This window comes from Dendrobates tinctorius, unplaced genomic scaffold (genome assembly GCF_039654945.1).
Source record: "Dendrobates tinctorius isolate UK_male_01 unplaced genomic scaffold, ASM3965494v1 ptg000222l, whole genome shotgun sequence".
Lineage (NCBI taxonomy): Eukaryota > Metazoa > Chordata > Amphibia > Anura > Dendrobatidae > Dendrobates > Dendrobates tinctorius.
In genome coordinates this window covers 3234461-3259195 of record NW_027361889.1, presented here as the reverse complement: position 1 = coordinate 3259195, position 24735 = coordinate 3234461, and the positions used below count along the sequence as shown (strand labels likewise).

The following is a 24735-nucleotide window of genomic DNA, read 5'->3' as shown; positions in this document are numbered from 1 at the left end:
ACCGCGTCATATCGCTGGCACATCGCCAAGTGTGACAGTACCTTTAGGGTTCATCTTATTACAATGTATATGCGGGGACAGTACAAAGACCTTTCTAATGATCTTTTTACTCTTAGACCTGTGACGGGGACAAGGGGGCATCCTCTACGTCTGGAGGAAAGAGGGTTAAACATACTCACAGATACAGATTCTTTACTGTAAGAGCAGTGAGACTATGGAACTCTCTGCCATATGATGTTGTAATGCATGATTCCCTACTAAAATTTAAGGGACTGGATGCCTTTCTTGAAAAGTATAATATTACAGGGTATATACACTAATTTCCTTAATATTGCGTTGAACAGGGACAGGGAGCTAGTCTGATTGCCATATGTGGAGTCAGGAAGGATTTTCCCCAATGTGAAGCTTACTGTTTGCCACATGGGTTTTTTTTTTTGCCTTCCTCTGGATCAACATGTTAGGGCAAGTTAGGATATGGGTTGAACTAGATGGACTTCCCCTGCTGTTCGTACAAACAGAAGTTTCTGACTATAACTTATGGGGAGTTTCCAATATATAGGCCCCTCAAAGTCAGTTTAAATCTGAATAGGTCCCTAAAGAAAGTTTTGCAGATTTCTTCAAAGAAGAAATAAAGGTTGCTGTTAAACTCCTTGTATATAAAAAAAAAAAAAAAAAAAAAAAAAAAAAAAAACACATTTCAAAAGTGGTGCAGATCTAAAGTAGACTCATGGAAAATGTTTTGTACAGCATGATCAACTGTTTTAAGGATATAAAAATGGAAAAATTGTCATTTTCCCAAAATGCCAATATTCTGACAGAAACTATTTACCACTAACAAAGTACAACATGCCAAAAACCCTTAGAGGCACTGGGATACATTGAAGTGTTCTGAAGTTATTAAAATTCTGCGCCACAATCATTGTTTGGTGGGTGGCACACACAGTTCAAGTGTGGGTCCAGAACTTAAAATTGGCACCAGAGATGGTACATGCACAGGTTGAGATTCCAGTTCAGTGACTGAGCCAAAAAGAACCCCTTGATCTGAGCATGTGCCTCTTCCAGCACCATCTTATTGAAGTCCTGCACACAGGAAACCCTCAATTATGATGCAGAATTTTAGAGAGGCATATCACTGGATAATTCAGTGACCTGTGCAAGAAGCATAAAAGACTGGTTGGGGGGTGGGGAGTGGCAGAGAACCAGAAGACCCTGCCCTGTATCTGCATTCTGGATGGAACAGGTGTGGCATCAGCATTTTGCACCAACTACCCCAGACAGTGAAGCGCTTTAGGGCACTCACTGCACAGAGCAGATGGTGAAACGAGGCATTTTTCTGGTGGAGCCTATTCCTCTGTCCAGAGAACCATGGTGGGGTCCATAGTTGGGGCACCACCATACTTTGACAGTGAAGTTGAGGGGGTACAGCAAGTTTGAACTTCATGTTGAGGAAGTCACTATAGGGGCACCTTTATTGGGGCAATGATAGTGCCATCTAGGGCTTCAATAGTAGGAAAGTTACTTTGTAAGGGCATGTACTATGTGACAACCCCTTTGTTTCCATATGAATAGGTTTGCTTTGATAGGGTAAAGCTTACCCAATTGTAGTAATGATCATGGATGAGCCACAACTTGTTTAATTTGTCCTTTATGGTTTGAGTTCAACATCCTGGGGATATGGTTTGGCTTTCTGTATTTGCAGACACGTGTCAGTGTGCTGCCCCCCACTGTAGCACAGAACAGATTTGGCTGTATGAACAGTTTAAGTGGGGGGGACGGGTATAAGAACTATTCCTGCAGAAAGTCAGATCAAGACCTGATCACACCTAGTTAGACTTGTCAGAAATTTGCACTGTACATTGGCTGTCAACTAGTTTGGAGTTCTTATCAAAGAATACTCAGATTTTTTACAGTGTTGTGATCTAGACAAGTTTTGAGGCAAAGCACCAATCACCCGTTTAGGCAAGCATGTATATAGACATGGCATAAAGTGTTGTGAAGCTACATGGTCCGTTCACCTCTGCAGTTGTCACAACCAGGATTTCCTAGTCCCAGCAAAGTGAAAGATTCCTGAGGTCTCATGCACACATTGCTTGTTTTTTCCCCCCTGCAGATCCAAGTCTGCAGCATGTCAATTCTTTCACTGGTCTTGCTGCAGATTTCACACATACTGATGAGTGGAGAAATGTGCACAAAATGCCATCCTGGTTTTACACTGCACTTTTCCTGTTTGAAAGATGCAGAAATGTCTGCTGCACTTTTCCCCTTAGGCAGGTTTTAGATAAGGTTTATTTTCAGCCAAAAAGTTTCTTTATAGTAGTGAAGACAGCTTAGATCTTAAGGTGTTACCACTTGCATTTATTAGAAATTTTGTACCATTACATTGACTTGCCTATAAAGAAGTCAAAGGGTAAACACTAATGACCCTGTATTACCCTCAATGCTCCTAAACTGCTACAAGAAAAATAAAAGGTCTGCACACATTGAGGGTGCAGGCAGATGGCTGTATGCCAGTCACATTGCATGGACTGGAAGCAATACCTACAGCATGCATCTGTCAGGAGAGCCTCTGGCCAGACTGCAATGTGATACTGTCCTAAAAGTGACCATTTGTCACAAATCCTCTACATCACCAAATGGTATTACCATCCCTGATCCCAGGCAAGGCCAACCTCTGATAGAAAACACAAAGCGCCTCCAACAGAAATCAGATTAGTCATCCGAGCCAATTACAACTTGATTAGGAGAAAGCACCACTGATATTACCTAGCCTTAAGAGGAACTAGTCACCCAGATCCTCTTTATAAGCCAAATCCATAAGTTAAGGCATCTTGATCAGTAACCTGACCACAGTTGCCCAACTCCCTGGCATAACTAACCACCTTTTAAAATACTTATGTTTATGCCAATTTCTACAGATTCTGCCCTGAACTCAGCACCTGTCCCTTCTGCCTTGATTGACGTGGCCATCTCTTAAGTCATTCAGTTAGGATACAAGGCTTAGCGCAGACAATTTTAGTGTCAGGAGGTGCAGAGTAGACCAGGGACACCCATTCAACTGATTAGCACATTAAAAGAGGTATTACTGTGGTGGCCTTTACACAGACAAGACTGCCCTGGACCACAGAAAGTGTACTCTGTTGTAAACTAATTTAACTACCTTGCCATGATGGCCACTACACAAGGAGTCTAGAGTCTTGGATCCTGATTACCAGGCCAAACACAAACATGATAATGGAGGTTTGCCTGACCCACATGTCAATCTAAAGACAGCAAAGACCATTGAGGTAGTGGAAAGTTTATTTACAATGGAGTTACACTTAAAGATACCAAAGTATGGAGAGAATTGAGCTGAGGCATGCAAACTCTGAAGAGGGGGAAGTCACAGAAGACTAGCTGTAAATACAAATTTTTCTGAAAAACCTGAGGATTGAGGGAATGTCATATAAAATGTGTACTACCCATTTACTGTCAACTACTCTACAGTTAACAAACCCTTTATAAAATAAAGAGACATCACACTTATGTACAGTTTGTAAAAAAAAAGAAAATTTAAGATCAAAAACAAATTGCCCAGCAAAATTAAGCACGTTCTCCACGGATTCTTCTTGCTAACTGGATGTCCTTGGGCATGATGGTTACTCTTTTTGCATGGATGGCACAAAGGTTGGTGTCCTCAAATAGACCAACCAAGTAAGCCTCACTTGCTTCCTAAAAAATTAAGTATTGAGAAGTCAATAGGTAGCAATAAACTACTGAAATGTCATAATTACAGACACCATTAACCTACCTGCAGAGCACCAATGGCTGCACTCTGGAACCTCAGGTCAGTCTTGAAATCTTGGGCAATTTCCCTCACAAGACGCTGGAAAGGAAGCTTGCGGATCAGCAACTCAGTTGACTTTTGGTACCTCCTGATCTCTCTTAAAGCCACAGTACCAGGCCTGGAAAAAAAAAAAAAAAAAAGTTTTTTTAAATGTAGGGTATAATAAAGTAGAATTGCTTATGTGTTACAGTTCAGGTCTTAAATGTAAACTGATTTTATGCCTTTCTTATGTAATTGCACACATGACCCCAACCCCAATGCAGAGTGCGTGTCAGTGCCAGGGGTACAGCCACAGCTCTAATCTGTACTCACTGCCCTATGACTGAAATCAGAACACTGCAGGGGGAATAAAGTTTATTTTCTCCCTGCAGCATTCAGCATGTTAGTAACACCATTAACCTGCAGATTATCCCCATATAGCATTTGTGCTGGTGACAGGTGCTATACAAGTAGAGTAAAAAAGTAGAGCAAACGATTAATGATTATAAGTAACATTTTTATCCATTACCTGTATCTGTGAGGCTTCTTAACTCCTCCAGTGGATGGGGCACTTTTCCTTGCAGCTTTGGTGGCCAGCTGCTTCCTAGGAGCTTTTCCTCCAGTAGACTTACGGGCAGTCTGCTTTGTACGAGCCATTGTTTAGGAATGTGATCTAAAGCAAATTAAAAAAAAAAAAAAAAGAAATTTGTGACCATTTTTTCATTGCTATGCATTTTCAGTCAACCTTGTCCTGTTGAAGGCATTTTAGGCTGGTGATATTTTATCTAGTATTAAGTGGTTGTCCTCTACTATAACAGATTTCCATCTAAAAGACACATTTACTGATAACTTAAAGTATCAGTAATTGTAGATTTAGAGGCTGAAGGACACAACTGGTTCCAACAATGAAAAGTGTGGGCAGCTGCAAATCTGACCTGAAGAGACCCCTGCAGGAGAAGTGTGGAATTACATTCAGAAGAGTCTGGAGTTGATGATGCAGTGCATATGCTCAACAGCAGATTGGTTGTATGGACGAAGGGACATAGGATCACTATTCTAGTGAGATCATATTAAAGTCTAATCCTTCAGGCTGTGTTCACACAAGCTGTGTTTTCACAGCGATTTTAAGGCTATGTGCCCACGTTGGCGTTTTTAAATGCTCAGGAAACTGATCCCCTTCCCATAAAACACGTGTCTTTTTTCTGCGTGTTTTTTGCACAAAAATCATGTGTTTTTGACGTGCGTTTTCTGGGAATATTGGGGAAGGCTAAAGATGCTCAATGTGTAAATTAATGAGCATGCTGCGTTTAGCCGCTAAGCGATTCCTGAGCGTTTAAAAACGCATGCACCTACACAAAGCCAAAAACACATGCAAATTAATTTTAAGCTAAGCGCTTCTGCAGTGTTTGAGCAGGCACAAACGCTGCAGAAACGCTTAAAAAAGCAACGTGGGCACACAGCCTAAATGCATGATTTTGCCACAAAAACACAAATAAAGCATCCCATGCTGTGCATTTTTCCGCAGTGGAATTGCATTGCGGAAAAATATGCAGCATGCTCATTCTTTGTGCAGAATCATGGGAAAATCCACATAGGAATGCATTGTTCTGCATGTGTCTGTGCCCACCATGCAAAAAGTAAGCAGAACATCTGCAGATGGTACCCATGGTGTGGAGGAGAGGAGATTCTCCTCCAGGCTCTGGAGTACCATATCCCTGTTTAAAAAAAAAAAAAAAAAAAAAAAAAAATCACTCACCTTACAATGTCCCTCACAGCATCAGCAGGCCTCAGCGATGCTCCCGGCAGGTCCCATTCCCAGTGATGCATTGCAACAATGACCTTTGATGTCGTGGTCTCACAAGACCATCAAAGGGAATTGTCACAATGCATCACAGGGAACAGGACCTGCCATGCTGCTGCCAGGAGCATCGCAATGATCGGGAACGCTGCGCGTGACGTCAGAAAGAGAAAACCCACTTTTTATCCTTTTTTTATAACATTAGATCTTTTTACTACTGATGCTGCAAAGGCAGCCTCAATAGTAAAAAGTTGGTCACATTAGTCAAACAATATGTTTGACAAGTGTGACCAACCTGTCAGTTATCAAAGCGATGCTACAGCGCTTGGAAAACGCTAGCATTCTGCAAGACGATTATGCAAATCGCTAGATTTTCCATGAGAAATAGGCAGGAATTAAAGTGCGGTTCTCTCACGAAATGGAATTACAGAATTCCTGCAGAAATTCTGCAACATGTGCACATAACCTCATAGTTGAGTTCAATAGTGTCTCCTCAGCTGCAGTGTAGAATGGCTGCAAAGATCATTTGACATCAAGAAACTGGAGATAAGTCACATGGGGAATATACAATACAGCAGAGCATAGTGACATATGACATTTTAAGGATAAGTGTTAAGGGACAGACCTTTACCCTTAATTAGTAACTGCAGAAAATCTAGAGGTATCCTACAGACTGCCACATCTTGCAGCTGAGCAGCAGGGGGACACCAACTGCTTAATGTCAAGAGCTCCTTTTAAGGAGCAGGGATTGACAAACAAAAAACTCTTTACAATGTCTGCTTGACTATACTTGGAATAAGTAATCAGATCAGTGATCACTTCTGGAAGAGTCCTGATAAACTGTTCAGTGGCCACACTGGTATTATATAGCACATGTTTCAATAGCTATACATGGAGTAGAAAACTCTGGCACTGTCCATAGGAAAAATGAAGCCACTGGGTGTAAGCCAGAAAAGAGAAAAGCCAAAGAGAAAAAAAGTTTAACACATTTAAGTTAGATGAAGAATGAATTTGAGTTCGTGTCAATTTTTTTGAGTAGCAGCTGCCTGATAACAGCAACTAAACCTTGTGCTGGAGGGGCGATGTTACACCACTGTTTACATCAGCTGTCAGAGATCTGAGGACCTCTCCAGGGCAGTCTACATAAGTAGAGCAAAACCCATAATACAGCATCAACATATCTGTTAATTGTAAAAATCCACTTTAAGAGGGAGGCAAGAAAAGGCACACAGATACTGGGTACACAATTTCAACCATGTGTTTTTAGCAGAAATGCTGTAGCTGCATACTTACCTCCTATGTAGTTATGACACGAGCCGGATGCTCAATCAGCACTGGTGTCACTGTCCCTCCCCCACCTTTGGATGTATATGCAATAAGAGGAAGTGGGAGGTATTGTTGTCCTCACTTCCCCTTGATTACTAATATGTCCAGAAGAAGAGACTGACTCCAGCGCCAATTGGACACTGGGCTCACACCAAGTCACTGTCCACACAAACTGAACATGAAGGGGGAAGCCAGGCAGCCAGCTCATCCTGGACTTCCCCTTCACATGGAGTTTAGTGACACCAGTGCTTATTAGGAGCCCGGCGTCACGTGTCATTCTGCTGCATGGCAAGTGATGACACTGCCGGAACAAAGCCAGCACAGGAGGGGAGTCAGGGCTGTGCAGTCGGTAAGCCAAACCTGCGACTCCGACTCCTCAATTTCCCTTACACCGACTCCAACTCCCACACATATTGCTTATATTTAAGTGAAAAATTTATTGTAGTACAATGTGAACCTCAGACATTTAATCATTTTTATGATCCAATAATCAAGATATTTAGAACAGAATATATATTGGTGTACTACCCAGTTTTCATTCTTTGGTACAGATACGATATGGATAGACAGATATGGATAAATGGATAGATAGAGCAGATTTCTAATCTGCTTTTGCTATTGAGTAACATTATCTATGAGCTCAAAAACCTTTCAGGTGATGCAGTTTTTTAAAAAGATGATCAGCTTTTGCAGCTGAAAAACGTATCCTCAAAAAACACAGGAAAAACGCTGTGCGTGAATGTAGCCTTAGATCAGGAATAGAACAGCCATTTATAGAACATTTCATAACTTTCCCAAACTCCTATGAAAAAATATTCAGCACATTCTGCAATGAACTACTGTACCCAATTTATTATGTATTTTAGGAGTCGGAGTCGGTCCATTTTATACCGACTCCAACTCCACAGCCTGAGCACCGACTCAGACTCCGACTCCACAGCCCTGAGGGGAGTATAGGCTTTTTATCAGGGCTGAACATTTAACTTATGAAGTGGTTATCCTGGACAAGCCACTTCAAGCATTTTCTCTGAAATGTAGTAAGAAAATGTTTGCATGGAAACATACATGGCAGAGATCCTGCAGCCTGTCTGACAGTACATTGTGTCTGTGGATTAGGCAGGATGTATCAGTCACCAGGTTCCCTTTAAAAGGCACTAGGTGTAAAAGAAAAAAAAAAAAAAATGTTATACAGCCAGCACCACTCAAGTTCCCTCCACACTAAAGTATTGATTTTACCCCAACTCTCTTTATCCAGAGGTTTTAGACAGAAAGTTTTAACCTTCATCCAGCTGAGTAGGTACAATTGTACCTATTCAGTTTTAAAGTTGCAATAACTTTTTCGAAAAGCTGTAGAGGGCTGAAATTTTGTGACATCTCTGCAGTTTTGGTCCACAATATATTGGCCAAGTTTCAATAAAATATCTCCACCCCCTTCCGAGATAAGGGGGGGGTCAAGATATTTTTGCATCCATAACAAGCTGCATAGGTACAATGTACCCTCATATTTTGAATGAAGATAATGCAAGGAAAAAAGAATATTTTTTTAATGAAGCTATATTATAAACAAGTAAAAAAACTGTTCATTTAAATTATAAAAGAAAATGTAAGAAATTTTTTATTGATTTTCTTCACAAGTAATGCATGTTGTCTTTGCTAACGAGTGTTCATCGCAAATGGATTTCACACAAACCACACTAGACTTTCTAGTCTTATGTTGTCTTCACCTCAGGTCTCAGCAGACATAGCAACTACCAACAGGGGAGGGTCCACGACTACCATGAGGTATTTGAGGGCCAGTTGCTGCTTGCGATGCTACCAGAATGCATCGTCCAAGCACCATTTCTACTGCACCTTGAAGAAAATGGTTTCTCATCATTTGGTTTGTACTATGATCTTCAATTGCAGGCATACACAGCTGATTTGCAAGATCTTACAGGAACTTTCTTCGTTGATCCTTTGTCCTGAAGCTTGGATTGTGTTCTCTGTAGATGATGTAGGATGCAAACAGTGACGTCAATCATATTGTAGAAAAATGCCAGAGGCCAACGTAATGTTTGTCGTTTCACAGTGTACTCTCCCAACATTTTGTGCTCACAGTAATGAGATGAACAGCAAAATGACTACTGAGAGGAGGAAGGCAGGAAGAGAAGTAGAAGCCACTCCCAGTTTGAATCAACTTAATTAACAGCAACATAAGTGAGCAGTAACAACACTGGCCAATAGATATCAGCATAACATTTGTAGCTGAATGAAATTTAGTTTCTGAAACCAAGTAAAGGAGAAAGTCTTCCCACAATGGAGGTACATATGAAGGTACAATTGTACCTCTGCAGCCTGTTAATGTTGTAAAATTATGCAGCCTGACAAAGGTTAAAAAGTCACTCCAAGTCCCTGCCTGGTAGTAAAGATTTCAATCTGATACAAGGTTAGTTTTTGTTTGTTTTTTACAAAAAGCCATGGAAACTGCAAAAAGTAAAAAAAAAAATTGCACAATTCCACATCAAACAGTATGCACCAAATTGAAAAATTTGGTGCAAGAGGTCGGTGATGACCAAGTAAAGCCCCCGATTTTGTGACGTTGATACTTACCCTCCAACCGGCTCCCCCGCTGGTTATCGCTGATTGCGCGAGAAGCTCCTGGACCATTCCTCGTTGGTCACTTCCTGCGGTGCCGACGAGCGACGCGTGGAGCCAGGCGGGAGGATGCAGGATCGCCGCGTCTGACAGGTAAGTAGCGACCGCTATGTCGCTGGTGAGATCTGCCTGTGTGGCAGCTCACTAGCGACCACCTAGCGATAGCTAGGTGTAACGGTACCCTAAATCTTACATAGAAGGATGCCGCATCCAAAGAGTAATTGGTAACTTGATTGCTGCCCACAGTCCTATGCAGGCTTATCCTGAGTGGAGAGGTGGCAATAGCCCATTATGCCAGATGGACCTGTTGCACATGATTGTTATCACCAGGAAGGGGATATTAACCTTAAAGTTAAATCTTAATTGTCCATAAGCCACATGCCAAATCATGTGACCCAGAGGAGATGACAAATAATGACTAAGGCTATGTGCCCATGTAGCGATTTTTAAGCGTTTTTGCTGCGATTTTCGGCACGAAAACGCTTAAAAATCGTGTACAGAACGCACCCCATGCATTCCTATGGTATTCCGTACCATACCGCTGTAAAAAAAAAAAATTAAAAATAAATCGGGGTATATTTACCTTCTGGTGTCCCGCGCTGCATTCCCAGCCTCAGCGTTCCCAGTAATGCCTTGGGCAAGGTCCTGTGATGACGCGGTCTCGCAAGATCGCTATAGCAACGCGAGACTACGTCATCACAGGTCTCACAAGGCATTACTGGGAACGCTGAGGCCCAGGAATGCAGCGCAGGACGCCGGAAGGTAAATATACCCCGATTTTTTATTTTTTTTTAGCATTTTAACATCCTATCTTTTACTACTGATGCCGCATAGGCAGCCTCAATAGTAAATACCTGGTCACACTTGTCAAACACTATGTTTGACGAGTGTGACCAACCTGTCAATCACTTTCCAAGTGATGCTTCAAATTCAAAGTGCTTGAATATCGCAACTGAAAGTCACGGTGAAATCGCTGCGAAATCGCACGGAAAAAACTGCATGGAAAAAACGTGATTTCTGGGAAGGAGTCCGGTTTTTAGTGAGCGTTTTAAAACGCTACGTGGGCCCACAGCCTAAAGGAGAGGGAAAAAATAAAAAAACAGCTTTCCCTCTTGACCCAGATCTAAATTGGACCCCCCCCTTTGCCGCTCATTAACCCCTTCCTCCGCAGAGATCAGCCTGTGGCAGCACATGTCGCAGTCATAGTAGTGCTCTGCTCTGCCCCCGGCGGCCGCTGCGCGCACTGCACCTCAAACACCCGCCATTATGTGATCTTTATCAACCACAAAAAAATATCCACACAAACAACAATTGCAGAAATGAGAGAAGAGAGCAGGACTCCGTCACCGCGGACAGAAGAGCCTCCATTTACTGCAATGGCGCCAGCAGCACAGCGGCCGGGCATGGAGGGCTTCATTGTGGGGCTGTCAGTCCTCACCAGGGAGGGAGGAAAAATGCGGGAGCCGTTACCGAGCGGAGGAGAAGGAGAAGCTGCCACCACCGCCGCCGGGTCCGGGCCCGGGCGATCGCCGCCACACACGGCGGGGGCGGCACACAGCGGGGCCCCGCTCACCCCGGCCTCCATTACACGGCCGCTTCTCCTCACGTCCTGTCTCTTCTCCCTCAAGCGACGACACAACATGGCGCCCGGCGAGCTCCGGGAAATTAGTGGGGGAGGGGTGAACTTACCGCCCGACCTTTCCACCGAAAAACCGACAACTACAAGGTTCTCCCGTCACTGCAACAACGACTGCTGACGTCACTAACCGTCAAAAAAATGGCGCTTACCGGATAATAACGGTAACATACCGAATCGGTACAATGCCGTCACCACCACTAAGATAAGCCCAGAAAACTCACACCCCGCCGACCAAACAGCCACAAAGAGTTACCAGGTGAGCGGAGAGAGGAGGCCGTAAAGAGCCACTTACCGAGCGATCCCGGAGCACGCAAACAACACAACCGACGAGGCGAGGAGTAACAACGTCCGCCTGCGCCCGCCAACCCGCTTTATATAGTCTGCGCCACGTCACCCCCGCCGATTCGTCGCCTTTGTTTCCCTGGGAGCGGATGGTGATTGGCTGTTGGCCAGAGAGGCGAACGGTGATTGGTGGATTAGAAAAGGCGGGGAAACATACCCCCCTTCCGGCGCTATGTGCGCGGTCTCACAGGAGCACAATGTAACAGATGAGGGGGCGGGCGTGTGAGGAAAGTCCGGCCATAACAATAATACCCCGCACATGTGGGGATACCACCCCTTCTTACCGTGTATGGCCTCTCTGTAGCCGGTTTACACATTACCCATCCATTGAGGATGACAAATGGCTGCCATTTTCTGTCACTGTTCGCCCATAAGACTCCTTAACGAAAAAAATAGGGGTCACACGAATTGTTGCCGTGTTGCCTCCCCACATCATTACGGTCACAAACCTGGTAGTCAGGGGCGATAAAGGGGTCAAAGATAAGTCATGAGCGAATCGTCCGAAATTTGATTCAACCACCAGATTCCATCCTGTGTCTGACTAAAAGCGGCGCTCAAATTTCTGGGAATATACGCCAAAGCATGACAGGAAGGGGTTAATAAAAATATATGTATAAAATATAGGACTATCACCCAGCCTTATGCGGTTACGTGCGGCGTGCACTGTGTGACCACCTAAGGCCAGTCATCGGGGGGCTGTGACACCGTACGGATAGGACGGGGGAAGGAAGGAACCTTAGCATTTATCACCTTCCCAGGAAGCAAAATAAGCGACCTGTTGTTTTTTTTATGTCCTCCATCTTGGACGGAGTTTGGGGCGCACAGATATTTTCGCCTGATCAATGGGGGCTTCGCTCCCGGGGTCTTGCACCCTAGAAGAGCGGACTGTTTCCAAAGTGAAGCTACCCAAAGAATAAACACCTCAATTTTTTTTAACACTTCCGTACCCTGAGGCGGTAAGTAGAAGTGACCTAAGACGTGTGCACAGCCGTGTGGTTTTTCCATTGGTTTGCACTATGTTCCCCTTTACGTGGCGCCTTTTCAAGTGGATGCCAGCCTGAAAAAGTCAGGCTCAAAATTTTTGAATTTCCGCTCTCCTTTGATGGAGGATTTGGAGAGTTCTGATCAGTTTCTGCTAAAAAAAAAAAAACCCTCAAAAACCTCAGACTGAAAATCCCCTAAAATGAGCAGTTAGGAGCCACTCAGTGAAAGGGATCCTGCACACAACCGATTTTCTCGGACAAGTGCTATTTGTGGTTTTCAGCACTCGTACCTATGATATTTTACGGGGTACCAACACTTTTTCCTTCAACCGAGTGGTCCACGAAAAAAAAAAAACAAAGACATGTCCGATTTTGATCTGAGTGTTGGATCAAAACCGGCAATGCGGGTCAAGGGGTCTGTGGAAAAAAAAAGAGAAAAAAAAACCCGCCATATTTACAGAATGCTAATGCTTGTGATAAAGGCTGGGGTCACACTGGTGCAAAATACTGATAAATGACCACTCACACCACGACCACCCGTGGGAAATGGTCGCCTAGTATATCAATGCATACAGATGAGGCTTGTATAGGGCGCCATTCACACAGGTACATATAGTGCACCTTGCCAGCTTATTACAGCCTATCCGATCAGATGAGTTGCCAAGTACTTACATAAGAGTGCAGATAGACAAAATTTGCCCTCAGTCAACACTAAGGGCCCATAGATTGCGGGATTGTGCATTTGGGCCAAGATATCAACTATTACCTGATGCTTTTTTTAATTACATATTTTTGTTGTTGCACATTATTTTCATCTTTTTGCGGGATGTAGCCTATATGTTGTAAGGGTGTGACAGGGAACCGTCATACACCTCTCCCCCCTGAAAACAACGTCTGCAAGAACAATTATATTTAAATATGTGGTTTAATTGCATTTTCTTAGCAGTGTAAAATGTAAAGTGCATGGAACCTTATAGGCACTAATGCATGCGGTTCTTCTAATGTATGGTAATTAATTTATAATGTTATTAATGTGTGGTGTGTAGGGAGAGAATAGAGGTAGGTTTAGGAAAATAAGGTATCATATAGGGTTTATAGTTCAGATTAGGAAAAGAAACACATAGAGGTGGGCATATTAGTTGCAGGAAGTAGTGCACAGGGTTAGATACAGTTAATATGTTTGGGACTATTCCAGCGTGGGAGGGGGTTGGTTATATAAAAAGGGGAGCACTTCCTGGTTAGATTAGATTGAGAGATAGGTAAAGTTTTAGTAAGAGTTCGAGGCCAGAGTGCTGGAGAGCACTAGAAGTACACACTGTTCTGGCAGTATGAGAACATCGATGACTGTCTTCAACAGACATTCCTGTAACGTCCAGGGGTTACTGCCCGAAACTAGACACTGGGAAGTGTGCCTTATTCCCTTCTAACAAGTGGAAACCAGACGAGAAAAGCCGAAGGGAGACAGGACGGGTCTTGTGAGTGCTGCGGAGCCGGACAAGGTATCCTGGGGCGCAAGGAGCCAGTAGGCAAAGGGATAGCTCAGGCTGCATATTCAGAAAACATGGAAACATACTGTGCTTTGTGATCAATTTCAACTCAGGCTGTTTAGTAAAGCTGAATTGGTTGTTAAGAAACCAATGTCCCCTGATTTCCTGATTTGTTCTCTGCTGATCTTGAACCAAAGGAGCTGGATGCAGCAGTGGCCTAATCTTATTTAAACATGTCAGCCAAAGAACAAGCAACTGATCACATCCTTTACATAGCCTAAAAGATCTGTCACCTTTGTAAATAGGCATTCACATACAATATAATAGGGTCTGTTCACACTGTGACTTTTCCTTTGTAAACCAAGAAAACAAATGCTCCAAAGCACTGAAAAGAATGGACCTGTTCATTTCTATGCAAAAATGGCTTCATATGTTTAGCCTTGGATGAAGCAGATTAGGTGATAACGATGTGTATTTGTGTAAAGAGGGGGATGAGGCCTAATTATAACAAATAGACAATTTTCCAGCCGATTCTTAATTAAAATATTAAAAAAACTTTTATTCCATAAATATTGTCACTCACAATAAATCCAGGCATTATGTGGGTTCCTAATAATAATAACACCCTTTATCAAGGTGGGCAGAATTATTGGGCTGCTAGTTTTCTTCAGGCAAAATGGGCCAAAAAGGAGACAAGTCATAAATTATGAAAAGTCTTACAGAAGGATGCAGCACTCTGGAAATTGCTAAGATATTGGGGAGTGATCACAGAGCTATCAAAAGATTTGTTGCAAGTAGTCAACAGGATCACAAAAAACAGGTTTAGATAAAGAGACACAAAAGATGTTAGAAAGGATCAAATGTGGAGTGACCAGGAATCCATTATCCTCCGGTGCTATCATAGTCCAGAACTGCCACCTCTCTGGAGCCCAGAAGAACAGGGTGCTCAGTGCTCAGAGACACAGCCGAGTAAGGAAGGTAGAAACCTGACCACCACTGAGCAAGACACAGAAGTGCAAGGTGCTCAGTGCTCAGAGACATGGCTGAGGTAAGGAAGGAAGAAACCTGACCACCACTGAGCAAGACACAGAAGTACAAGATGTTCATTGCTCAGAGACACGGCTGAGGTAAGGAAGGGTGAAACAAGACCACCACTGAGCAAGACACAGAAGTACAAGGTGCTCAGTGCTTAGAGACACGGCTGAGGTAAGGAAGGTAGAAACCGGACCACCACTGAGCAAGACACAGAAGTACAAGATGTTCAGTGCTCAGAGACACGGCCGAGGTAAGGAAGGCAGAAACCCGACCACCACTGAGCAAGACACAGAAGTTACAAGGGGCTCAGTGCTCAGAGACACGGCCGAGGTAAGGAAGGAAGAAACCGGACCACCACTGAGCAAGGCACAGAAGTACAAGATGTTCAGTGCTTAGAGACACGGCCGAGGTAAGGAAGGTAGAAACCGGACCACCACTGAGCAAGACACAGAAGTTACAAGGGGCTCAGTGCTCAGAGACACGGCCGAGGTAAGGAAGGAAGAAACCGGACCACCACTGAGCAAGGCACAGAAGTACAAGATGTTCAGTGCTTAGAGACACGGCCGAGGTAAGGAAGGAAGAAACCGGACCACCATTGAGCAAGGCACAGAAGTACAAGATGTTCAGTGCTCAGAGACATGGCCGAGGTAAGGAAGGAAGAAACCGGACCACCACTGAGCAAGGCACAGAAGTCAAGAATTTCAGTGCTTAGAGACATGGCCGAGGTAAGGAAGGAAGAAACCGGACCACCACTGAGCAAGGCACAGAAGTACAAGATGTTCAGTGCTTAGAGACACGGCCGAGGTAAGGAAGGCAGAAACCGGACCACCACTGAGCAAGACACAGAAGTTACAAGGGGATCAGTGCTTAGAGACACGGCCGAGGTAAGGAAGGCAGAAACTGGACCACCACTGAGCAAGACACAGAAATCAAGATTTTCAGTGCTTAGAGACACGGCCGAGGTAAGGAAGGCAGAAACCGGACCACCACTGAGCAAGACACAGAAGTTACAAGGGGCTCAGTGCTTAGAGACACGGCCGAGGTAAGGAAGGCAGAAACCGGACCACCACTGAGCAAGACACAGAAGTTACAAGGGGCTCAGTGCTTAGAGACACGGCCAAGGTAAGGAAGGCAGAAACCGGACCACCACTGAGCAAGACACAGAAGTCAAGATTTTCAGTGCTTAGAGACACGGCCGAGGTAAGGAAGGCTTCTAGAAACTGGACCACCACTGATTAATATACAGATGGAGCTCATGCCTGTAATTGATAAGAAGGGGGTATATTGATCACTGATATTTTTTAGGAAATGTCAGAAATGAATCTTTGTGTATTTTGAGTTGTTTGGTTCTTTTTCTCACTTTAACAGATGAGAATAACAATTGAGATGGAAAATTTGCTTTTAGTTGCATAACAATTCTGCACACCGATAGTTGCCTGATAATCCTGTACATATAGAGATTCTACTAAGAAAGACAAAACCTTACTTTTACTTTCTTAAATATTCAGGTTTATTAAGCTTTTGGACTGACTGACAGCACTGGAGTTGTTTAATCATTAATTATTCATCAAAAATACAAATTGCTTAAAATTCGTGCGCACAATGTATGGATTTATATAGTTATTTGTATGGACATAAGGTTTCCAAGGCAAAACGGAACCTGCCAAAAATTAAAACAACGTGTCATCACAATCAGCAGAATTAGTGCAGCTGTCGGCCGAACTATACTTCTGCTTATCATTCGGTGAACAGCCATTTTGGTCGTCTCTCCAATACAGAGGAGCGATTGTTCAGCCGAGCGCTCCTGTGTTCCGTATGAGAAGGCCACCACCAGACATCTCTGTTGGCGGCTTATCTCCGGGAGATCATCAGTCCAAAATCGGACATGTCCGATCATCATCTCCCCCAATAATCAGATGCCCAGCAACCCCATGTGCATTAAAGTGTCGGACAAATCCATCGATATCTGCAGGTGCGGCAGAAAGTGGTCTATTGTGTATGGGGGGCTTTAGACTTCAACTCCATGTGATCCTACAATGTCAGAATTGGGCATATGCAAAACAGATATAATCCTATAGTTTTATAGGATGCAAACAGACCTTGTAGGAAATCAGTCTTAGTCTATATAGGATACTTGCTTAAAGGGGTTGTCCGGCTGGAAGAAGTACACGTTTAGATTTGTGGGGAACCATTCCCAGCCTTGATTCCATTCATTCCCTATGGGACCGCCGGAGCGCTGTATTAGGATTTCTCCTGCAGGAATGGTTCGTACACCTATGTCCAGTGTCAGATAAAGTGGAAGATTGGATTTAGAGGGGCACATTAATTTCTGAGTACGGCTTAGCATTTGCTGTCATTTTCAGCACAGATATACTATGTGATGCTTTGAAGGGAATTTCTAGTTTAGTAGTAAATCCCGCTGACGTAGAAAGACCGCTATTTGCCAAGTATCTTTATTGCTGCTGGCGCGGTTCCACCATTCTGAGAGCGATGCAATAAAGCGTACTTTACTTCAGTTCTGTGCTCCTGATGAATTAATTACAAGGGTTAAAGCACACCGCTTACACCAGGGCCGGCGTTCATTCACATGGGGGAAGACTGGAGGGTTATACATTACGGATCTGAAACATCACACAGAAGGGGGAAAACAATCAACGCCGGATCCCTGCGGGCAGTGAGATGCAACGAAGGAAAGAAAAAGAAACAAAGTAAGAAAAGCTCCTGGTACTATAGCCCTGGCGTAGATTCAGAGCCAAAGACCATGTCACACGGTCAGTATTTGGTCAGTATTCTACATCAGTATCTGTAAGCCAAAACCAGGAGTGGGTGATAAATACAGAAGTGGTGACGAGTTTCTATCACACTCTTCCTCTGATTGTTCCTCTCCTGGTTTTTGCTTATAAATACCAATGTAAAATACTGAACGTGGCTTTAGAGATACAGTAGCAGCCTTCACACACAATGATTGATGTCGTCCATATACACATTGCATACTCATGCAGCTATTATAGGGGTTGCCCTAAGACTGTAAGCTCTCTCTTGACCATAGGGTAAGGGATAACTTATTGATTCCTATGCAACCAACTGACGGGACTGACCCTGATCCCCCCAAAAATGTAAAAATACCATTAATAGGCTGCTGATACATCTTGTCACATACCTCTATGTTGTGGAATGGTGCACCATCCTGTCACCTGTTTTGGCTACCCCATCTGAGAGCAAAAAAAAAAAAAAACATTGAGCTTGGTTTGAGTTGGTACACATGCAGCATATAAATTTGCATGTTCACATGGCCAAAAAGCATACAAAACCTACAAAAGACAAAATGAAAAAAAACCTGCTATAATTAAATAAGTAAAAAGCAAAAGTGCATTTGAATCATACAGAGTTCTTGGTAATACTGTATTTGATCAAACATAGCATAAAAGCCGTCCCACCATCGACAATGTGACTCTGTGGTCGGGGCGGTCCTACACTGTCTAGTATTAATAACCTTATCATGTGTCAAAGTTGACGTCTGTGTGAATAAGGGCAGACAAGGACCGGGTCCCAACCACCGGACACCAGTCAGGGGATCAAATACAGTATTACTAAGAACTCTGTATGATTTAAATGCACTTTTGCTTTTTACTTATTTAATTATAACAGGGTATTTTTCATTTTGTCTTTTGTAGGTTTTGTACCCATCTGAGAGCAGCATGATGTAGGAGCAAAGACCCTGATTCCAGTGATGTGTCAAACTCACATTTAGTGGCCAGTGTCAGGCAGCTGCTGCAAAGGCAAATAAAATAATGGGATGCATTAAAAGAGGCATAGATGCTCATGAGGAGAACATAATTTTACCTATATACAAGTCACTAGTGCGACCACACTTAGAATACTGCGTACAGTTCTGGTCTCCGGTGTATAAGAAAGACATAGCTGAACAGGAGCGGGTGCAGAGAAGAGCGACCAAGGTTCTTAGGGAACTGGGGGGTCTGCAATACCAAGACAGGTTATTACACTTGGGGTTATTTAGTTTGGAGATTCGAAGGCTTAGGGGTGATCTTATTACAATGTATAAATATATGCGGGGACAATACAAAGACCTTTCTAATGATCTTTTTACTCTTAGACCTGTGACGGGGACAAGGGGGCATCCTCTACGTCTGGAGGAAAGAAGGTTTAAGCATACTCACAGACGCGGATTCTTTACTGTAAGAGCAGTGAGACTATGGAACTCTCTGCCATATGATGTTGTAATGAGTGATTCCCTACTAAAATTTAAGAAGGGACTGGATGCCTTTCTTGAAAAGTATATTACAGGGTATATACACTAGTTTCCTTAATATTGCGTTGATCCAGGGAGCTAGTCTGATTGCCGTATGTGGAGTTGGGAAGGAATTTTTTATCCCCAATGTGAAGCTTACTGTTTGCCACATGGGTTTTTTTTGCCTTCCTCTGGATCAATATGTTAGGGCAAGTTAGGATAGGACATGGGTTGAACTAGATGGACTTAAAGTCTCCTTTCAACCTTAATAACTATTCTACTATGTTAATTACTGGGCTGCTTGTTGAAGTTTTGATAAAATCAGACTTAGCAGTTCTCTGAATGTTGAGCACTGCATAACCCCGCCCACAACACTGATTGGCAGCTTTCTGTGTATACTTTGCATAGGCAAAGAGCTGGCAATCAGTGGTGGAGGTGTGGTTAGACTACCTGGCAGCAGGCCAAGAGGTGCTCCAATGATAATCTCCTGCTGATAAAACAGTGATGTTATAAAAAAAAAATACACTAAGTAGCCTGGTAAGTAACACATCACTGATATCAGGGATGTTTCCTCTACGTTATGCTGCTCTCAGATTAAGGCCGGGATCACACACAGCGAGATACGGCCGAGTCTCGCAGGTTAAAACCAAGCTCTGGTGCTGGCACTCCGGAGCGGAGCGTGCAGCCGCACAGCAATACATGGAGCTGCACGCTCCGCTCCGGAGTGCCGGTGCCAGAGCTTGGTTTTAACCTGCGAGACTCGGCCGTATCTCGCTGTAGTGTGACTCCGGCCTAAGCAGCAAATACTGGTGACAAATTCACTTTAAGGCCCCCAAAAACACTGAATTGATCCATATGCTGCTGATATCACCCAGATTAGCCAATGCTCTAGTGCTTATGGGGCCTCCAGACTTTACCCTGACAGATGATATTGGGAAGATAAGAATTGGGTGGTTTGAATTAAACGCCCAACTCTTTTACTTTTTTGAGAGATAAGAGAGGAGGCTGCCAGCAGTTTTCTTGAAAGTATGTGAGCGCCCAGCAGAGATGGAGGCTCATGTGTATAGGGGATAAGCGAGAGATAGCTAATGGCCCAACACATCTTTAGATTGTACTCAGCAATGGGGGTGGCACTTTACAAATGAGGTCACATCTCCGCTCTGGTATTAAAATCAGGGGGGACATAGCATTGCTGCAATATGCGCGGCCGCACAGGGGCCCGAGAGGTAAAGGGACCCAATTCTGCCTCCAAAGCAGATGCAGTTTTGCATTTTTAGGAGCTCTTGCTGTAAAGGGCCCTTATATTGTTCTTGCACAGGGGCCCTTTTCTGTCTGTGTCCATCAGTGATATAACATTATATTAGCAATGTGGATTAAATGTCTGTTTCCTCCACATTTGTAAAAATAATTATAAAGTGGCTGTGGCAGTCACATGTCCATTACTGTGAAGAACACTGGACGACCCCTTTAAGCATCAGGGGTTTAAGCAGGATCTTTGGAACCCAAACATGACTTTTTTTGGTTCAATATTCGAAGAGAAAAAGACAGGGACAATCAGCTTAAGACCTTCAGACACATTAGACTAATGTTGGCATTATCAACGGATTCAAATGACACGCTAACGTGCACGGGGAGCGCCACAAACTGACCGATGTGGTATGTCCAATATTCGGAATGTGATTGCTCTGTTCTCCTGGAGATAAGGCATCAATAGACATGTCTTGGAATGGCTGAAAATTTGTGTAAGGTGGAATCTAATTATCATCCATTCATAGTTAATGTCCCCCCCATCCCCACTAACGAGATAAGTTACGCAACAATGGAGTTTTTATTTCACATGTTCTGGATATCTATGTGTCTCGCCGCTCTTTTATGTATATTGTAACTAGGAGATTCTGCAGGACTATAAAAAAAATCCTAAAGAATGTGGCATAGGTGCTCAAGGAGGGTCCGAACCCCAGCCCAATGCAAAGGACGAACTTGGGCACTCAGAATTGGGAAAGTTCTTCCTTTGCATTGTCCAGACTACAGTTAGATAAAGATTGCATTTCTTATCCACTCCCGCCTGGACTACTGCAACGCTCTATTTTTTGGCCTCCACGTTACTCGACTTTCCCCACTCCAGACGAAACATAATGTAGCAGCCAGGATCATCCTTCTGGCTAATCGGTATTCAGACGCGTCCGCTATTCGCCAATCGTTACGCTGGCTGACCATCCATTATAGGATCAAATTCAAAGTACTTGTTCTCACCCACAAAGCTCTCCACAGTGCGTCACCCCCCTACATCTCCTCCCTCATTTCTGTCTATCGGCCTAACCGACCGCTCCGCTCTGCAAACGACTTTCGACTAACCTCTGCACTAATCCGCACCTCCCACTCCCGACTCCAAGACTTCTCCCGTGCTGCGCCAATCCTCTAGAATGCTCTACCCCAAGATATTAGGACTGCCCACAATTTGCGCAGTTTTAGGCGTTCCCTCAAAACCCATCTGTTCAGAGCGGCCTATCACGTTCACTAATCAAAGTCATTTTAAGTGTGTGTGTGAGTAGCCCATTCACTATCTCCATCTATCCCTCACTCCCTCAAGATGGCTGGACCATCAATTTAAATACATCATTGTAAATACACACCTGTACTCTGTATCTCCCCCACCTCATTGTAGATTGTAAGCTCTCACTAGCAGGGGCGGCTTATTTTGTCTTATTTTGCTTTAATTATTGTATTGTTAACATTGTTACTTATGACTTGTGTTTTTAAACTGTTAGGGTGTGTGCACACGCTGCGGATTCTGCTGCGGATCCGCAGCGGATTTGGCCGTTGCGGATCCGCAGCAGTTTTAGCTGCGGTGTACAGTACCATAATATCCTATGGATATTAAAAACCGCAGTGCAGACGGTGCAGATTTTTACGCGCGGTTTTCCAGCAGTTTCAAAACCACAGAAAGAATTGACATGTCAATTCTTTCTGCGGATTCCGCTGCGGTTTGCCATCTCCTCCATTGTGGAGATGAAAAACCGCAGGGCAAAACCGCAGAGCAATCCGCAGGTAAAACCGCAGGTCTTTTGACCTGCAGATTTACCTTCGGATTTTACAAAATCCGCGCTGCCAAATCCGCACCCCAGTCCGCAGCGTGTGCACGTACCCTTAAACTGTAAAGCGCTGCAAAATATGTTGGCGCTATATAAAGATTATTATTATTATTATTTAGAATTTACTGTTGATCATAAAGCTACTAAAATGTTTTAATTAAAGGGTGCAAATATTTTGTTTTTGCCTTAAGCTACCTTACTTGGATACTAATATGAAATTGAGAACCATCACTATATAAATATGTCACCAGAACCGGAATACGTCACCCGAACCACCCTCATTTTTGTGCAAGCTGTCCTTGTTGTACGAAGGACGCAAAAACCATCAGACGTATCCCTTTATGTACAATGGGGGTCTGTTTATGTTCCATTAGGGTATGCTGGACACCTTTATTGAAACCAAACCAACCCGATTATAGTTACGCTTTATTAGTTTCCATAACTATCCTCAGCTTCTACTTTTAAAATTTAGGATGTCAGGGATGAATATCTCTATTTTTCCCCCTGTATGGTCAAAAAAAAAAAATTGATTCTGTATCTAACTTTGAAATTGCACTCCCTGTTAAGTCATATCCCTTAAGTACACCACTTTTTTTTTTTTTTTACTTTTAATAACATTTTCTTCGTGAAAAAGTTAATAATTCTACTGGAAGTGGTCATCAGAATTTGCTACCTAACCCACAATAATTCCTTTTATTTTCAGAGATTCAATGTCATGAGAAATCTAATGTAAGAGCCATATGCAAATCAGGCTGTATGTGCACTGGGGGCGTGTCAATGCACATGGAATAAGCAGGTCAAGTGCATTGTCGCGCCCCTAGTGCACTTCCAGAGAGATTTACATATAAATTTTATGCTAGATTTTTCATGCTGGCAATATCAGATCTCTGCAGAAAAAAAAAGATAGCATTTGTATTGGGGAACTTGCACCTATACCATTAATTCCATATGTAAAAATGTCCTGACAGGTTCCTTTTGTGGTGTTAGTGGAGATTTCATGAGCCAGGACCCCATGCAGGGGTGTAACTATAATACGTGCAGGGGTTGAGGTCACACCCAGGCCCTGGAACCTAAGGGGGCCCAAAACGTCCCTTTGGCCTACATAAAAGGACCAATACTGTTAAAGACTTGCAATAATTGTGGGCCCTGTTAGAGCTTTTGCATTGGGGCCCATGAGCTTTAAATTAGGCCACTGACCCCACGGTCAAACATTTATGGTAAAACCACTTGATATGCCATTTGTGTTATAAATAAATAATCCCTTTGTTAAGGGGGATTACCAGTCAGAGACCACCCCTCTTAATGCCCCATACATCTGTGGATACTGATGGATTCCATCTGACAGCCCAATTTGTATGGGGGTCACTGATAGATGATTGTCAAAGGGTAAATAAATCTCTGGCATGTCTGATTTCAGAGTGATGATCACTTTGTTCTCCCTGAGATAAGTGGCCCTCAGACATGTCTGGTTGTGGCTCTCTCAGAGGGAACGCAAGAGCGAGAGCTCCCGTGTATGGGAGGATCTGACGAGATAGCTGCTGGATGAAAGATTGGACAGCTGCACGGGCGGTAGGTCCGCCCCGGGACAAACCATCGTATGGCCGATAGTTATCTAAATTATATGGGAGCTTTTAGATTTAAGTTGTTGGGGGAAGTCCAGGCCAGACAGCATATCTTTGAAAAACAGACGGTAAAAGTCTGTTCGAACATATTATTGACCTTTACGGCTCGTAGAGAGTGCCTGGAGTGTTGCCCTGTTATGGCTCATAGAGGAGGCCGGGATTGTTGACCCATTATGGCTCGTAGAGGGAGGCCTGGAGTGTTGTCCTGTTATGGCTCATAGAGGGGGCCGGGATTGTTGACCCATTATGGCTCGTAGAGGGAGGCCTGGAGTGTTGTCCTGTTATGGCTCATAGAGGAGGCCGGGATTGTTGACCCATTATGGCTCGTAGAGGGAGGCCTGGAGTGTTGTCCTGTTATGGCTCATAGAGGGGGCCGGGATTGTTGACCCATTATGGCTCGTAGAGGGAGGCCTGGAGTGTTGTCCTGTTATGGCTCATAGAGGGGGCCGGGATTGTTGACCCATTATGGCTCGTAGAGGGAGGCCTGGAGTGTTGCCCTGTTATGGCTCATAGAGGAGGCCGGGATTGTTGACCCATTATGGCTCGTAGAGGGAGGCCTGGAGTGTTGCCCTGTTATGGCTCATAGAGGGGGCTGGGATTGTTGACCCATTATGGCTCGTAGAGGGAGGCCTGGAGTGTTGCCCTGTTATGGCTCATAGAGGGGGCAGGGAAATTTGCTCCGTCATGGCTTGTAGAGGGGGCCGAGAGTGTTGCACTGTTTTGGCT

The 24735-nt window shown here is 43.8% G+C and overlaps 1 protein-coding gene across 1 annotated transcript; it reads right to left on the bottom strand.

The window, feature by feature from the left end:
- Positions 1 to 3279: 3279 nt before the first annotated feature.
- On the bottom strand, positions 3280 to 11639 carry LOC141058981 (histone H3.3A). The gene is made up of 4 exons (XM_073555205.1): positions 11492 to 11639; positions 4332 to 4475; positions 3788 to 3941; positions 3280 to 3708 (listed from the first exon to the last, which is right to left on the bottom strand). Exons 2-4 carry the CDS (start codon positions 4457 to 4459, stop codon positions 3580 to 3582), a joined length of 411 nt encoding a protein of 136 aa, XP_073411306.1. The 5' UTR covers positions 4460 to 4475; positions 11492 to 11639; the 3' UTR covers positions 3280 to 3579.
- Between the last annotated feature and the right edge of the window lie 13096 nt (positions 11640 to 24735).